Source organism: Aureococcus anophagefferens, assembly GCF_000186865.1.
Source record: "Aureococcus anophagefferens unplaced genomic scaffold AURANscaffold_28, whole genome shotgun sequence".
Taxonomy (NCBI): domain Eukaryota; class Pelagophyceae; order Pelagomonadales; family Pelagomonadaceae; genus Aureococcus; species Aureococcus anophagefferens.
In genome coordinates this window covers 78,065-81,070 of record NW_008705587.1, presented here as the reverse complement: position 1 = coordinate 81,070, position 3,006 = coordinate 78,065, and the positions used below count along the sequence as shown (strand labels likewise).

General features: G+C 74.3%; 1 protein-coding gene across 1 annotated transcript in view; it reads left to right on the top strand.

Annotated features, from left to right (window-relative positions):
• Positions 1-337: 337 nt before the first annotated feature.
• Positions 338-3,006, top strand: part of AURANDRAFT_66840 (hypothetical protein) — a gene marked incomplete at both ends in the record, with an annotated part of 12,253 nt that continues 9,584 nt past the window's right edge. The window contains 2 exons of the mRNA XM_009042222.1: positions 338-1,054; positions 1,322-2,971. Of these exons, the coding sequence (XP_009040470.1) occupies positions 338-1,054; positions 1,322-2,971 (2,367 nt within the window). The remainder of the gene's footprint in view (positions 1,055-1,321; positions 2,972-3,006) is intronic.

The window sequence follows — 3,006 nt, the reverse complement described above, 5'->3', positions numbered from 1 at the left end:
GAGAGTGTCACGTAGGTGCCGGTCACGATCACGTCCTCGGCCTTGGCCTGCGCCATCTTGAATGCGAGCGCTTCGGGATATCCGGGCCCTCGTCAGAGCGCTGTGGTTGTGAAACGGGGCCGCGGGGTATTTCGGCTAGGTGATGCGCGGTCTTCGGGGGACCGTACGAGTGTCGGGACACTCGCGGGAGCTCCGGCGCGCGTGCTGAACGTCGGGAGAAGCCGCTGGGAGTGAGCGTGACGGCCGGGCTTCTCAGAGCCGACTTGAGCTGAAGGAATGGTGCAGCCTAATTTCACCCCTCGACCATGCGATGGAGCCGGAATGAGCTAAACGAAACATGATCACCTGCGCGCTCCTGTCGCGCTGCAGCGGGTCGCTGTCCCTGATAACGACGAGCTGGGCGCTCGCCGGCTTCTGGGCGCGCAAGGGCGTCTGCCCCTGGTGGACCGTCGTCGTGCCTCTGAAGAACTTTTGCCCCCGCGCGACGGTCGCGTCCGCGCACGCCTCCCTCAATCGGAGCTGCTCCGTCGTCGAGCTCTTCCAGGCGCTCGTGCTGTGCTTCTACCAGCTCCAGGCCGCCGCCGTCGTCGTCGGCCGCTCCGCGGCGGAATCCTCGAACGGCGGCTGCGAGGCCCAGGCCGCGCTCTTCCAGCTCGCGTCCCTCGGCGCCGTCGTCGCCCACGGCGTCGGGCTCCAGCGCGCCGTGCTCCGCCTCGTGGTCTTCGGCGAGCCGTCGAGCGGCATCCAGCGGCGGTTCCGGCGCTACGCGACGCTCGGCTCCGGCGCGGCCGTCGCCGCGTCCGCCGCGGCGCTCGCGCTGGGGTCCTTCGGCCCCCAGGCGCACCTGGCCTGGTGCTGGATCGGCGGCGACGCGGAGAACGAGGCCCACGCGCTGGGCTTCGGCCTCTGGGTCGTCCTCGCGTTCCTGTACGCGTTCTGGGTCCACTCGCGCGTCGAGCGCGCGCTCGGTCGGTCGCCGTCGTCGGGCGCGCGGCGCGTGCGGCGCCGCGCGCGGGCCCACGTCCTCGCCTTCGCGCTCTGCTGGGGGCCCGAGGTCGCCGCGTCCGCGCTCGCGCTCGGGCCGCGGCCGGCGGACGCGCGCGCGAAACTGCTCGCGCTCGCGCGGTCCAGGGCAGCAAAAGAGAGCGAAATTCCCCAACTTCAAAGGCTCATATCTCGGCCGTTTTCCACTCGTTTCGGCTAATTTTTGGACGGGCGATCATCTCTCGGAACGGTCTCGAAGCGTGGATGCTTTTTTTGGAACGCTCGCGCGCGGAACACTCCTTTTTAAGCGACGTTGAATCACCCTTTTGCTGCCCAGGCGCGGTCCGCGCTGACGCCGCTGGGCGGGTTCTGCTTCGCGATGCTCACGGCGACGTCCGACGGCCTCTGGGACCGGCTCTGCTGCGTGCCCAAGGTGGGCGACCGCGCGGAGCGGCGCGGCTCCGCGAAGGGCCTCGAGCTCCGGGAGACGCCCCGGGCGTCGGAGCCGCCGCCGCCGGAGGAGCCGCGCTTCTCCGAGCGCGGCGCGCCGGCGTCCCTGGAGTCCTCCCTGGAGTCCTTCGCGGACGAGGGTCTCGAGGACGAGGAGAAGAAGGTCTGGTGCGCGACGGCGAACTGCGCGGAGGCGCCGACCGTCGCCGCGCTTCTGGGCGCGCGCGACGACGCCGAGGTCGCGGAGAGGCTCCGGGCGCTGCTGCCCCGGGGCTACGACGTCTACGCGCTGGCGGTCCAGGAGTGCCTCTGCTGGGCCGAGCTCGTCGCGCGGTCGCGGCGCGTGCTCTGCGACGGCGGCGAAGCCTACGAGTGCGTCGGCAAGGGCGCCATCGGCTCCGCGCTCACGGGCGTCGGCTTCCACGGGTTCATCGGCCTGGCCGTCTTCGCCAAGGCGTCGGACGTGCGGCGCGGCGCCGCGCGCGTCGGCGGCGGCGCGGCGCCGGCGCCGGTCGTCGACGGCGCGCCGCCCGCGGCCGCGCCGCCGGAGGCGGCGCCGACGATCGCGATGCCCGGCGCCGCCGCGAAGCCGGAGAAGCCCCGGGAGGCGCCGGCCGTCGCGGCGGAGTCCGCCGCCGACGGCGTCGCGCTCATCCCCCAGGGCGCGGCGGGCCTCCCGAACAAGGGCGCCGTCGCGGCCCTCGTGACGTTCCACGACGCGACGCTGCTCTTCGTCGGCTGCCACCTCCCAGCGGACGGCAAGGCCGGCGCGAAGCTGAAGAAGCGGCACGCGGCGGTGCGCGACGCCCTCGCGCGGGCCGCCGAGGGCCTCGGCGTGCGCGGGCCCGCGGCGACGTGCGACGCGCACCTGGGCGCCGCGACGCACACGTTCTTCCTCGGAGACCTGAACTACCGCGCGCCGACGGCGCGGCCGCGCGACACGCTCGACAAGGTCGCCCGCGCCTGCGCCGCGGACGCGGACGCGCACGACGACCCGGACTCGGCGACGGACGTCGATTTGGAGGACGCGCGCGCGTTATGGGACGACGCGCTCGCCGACGACGAGCTGCGGCGGGAGCGGGCCGCGGGCCGCGTCTTCGCCGGCTTTTCCGAGCCGCCCATCGACTTCCCGCCGACGTACCGCTACGTCGCCGGCGCGCGCGCCGCCGCGTCCGAGGGCTACGCGCACGCGCCGTTGCTCGCCGCGGCGCGCGCGGACCTCTTCTCGCTCGTCAAGGAGAAGAAGCGGCCGCGCGGCGGCGGCGAGCCGAGCGACGTCGCGGCGAGCCGCGCGGCGGAGCAGCGGCTCGCGGAGAACCCGAAGCTCACGATCTCCGCCGCGGCGGCGCGCGCGGGGCTCCGGCCGCCGTCGTGGACGGACCGCGTCGTCGCGCACAGCGCGCCGCTGCGGCGCGACGACCTCGACTGCGTCTCCTACGCGTCCCTCGACGCCGTCGAGGGCAGCGACCACCGCGCCGTCGGCGCCGGGTTCTCCCTGCGCACGGACGCGGCGCGGCGGGACCTCTTCCGGGGCTCGGTCGACGCCGACGCGGCGCTCCCGGGCCGCGGAGC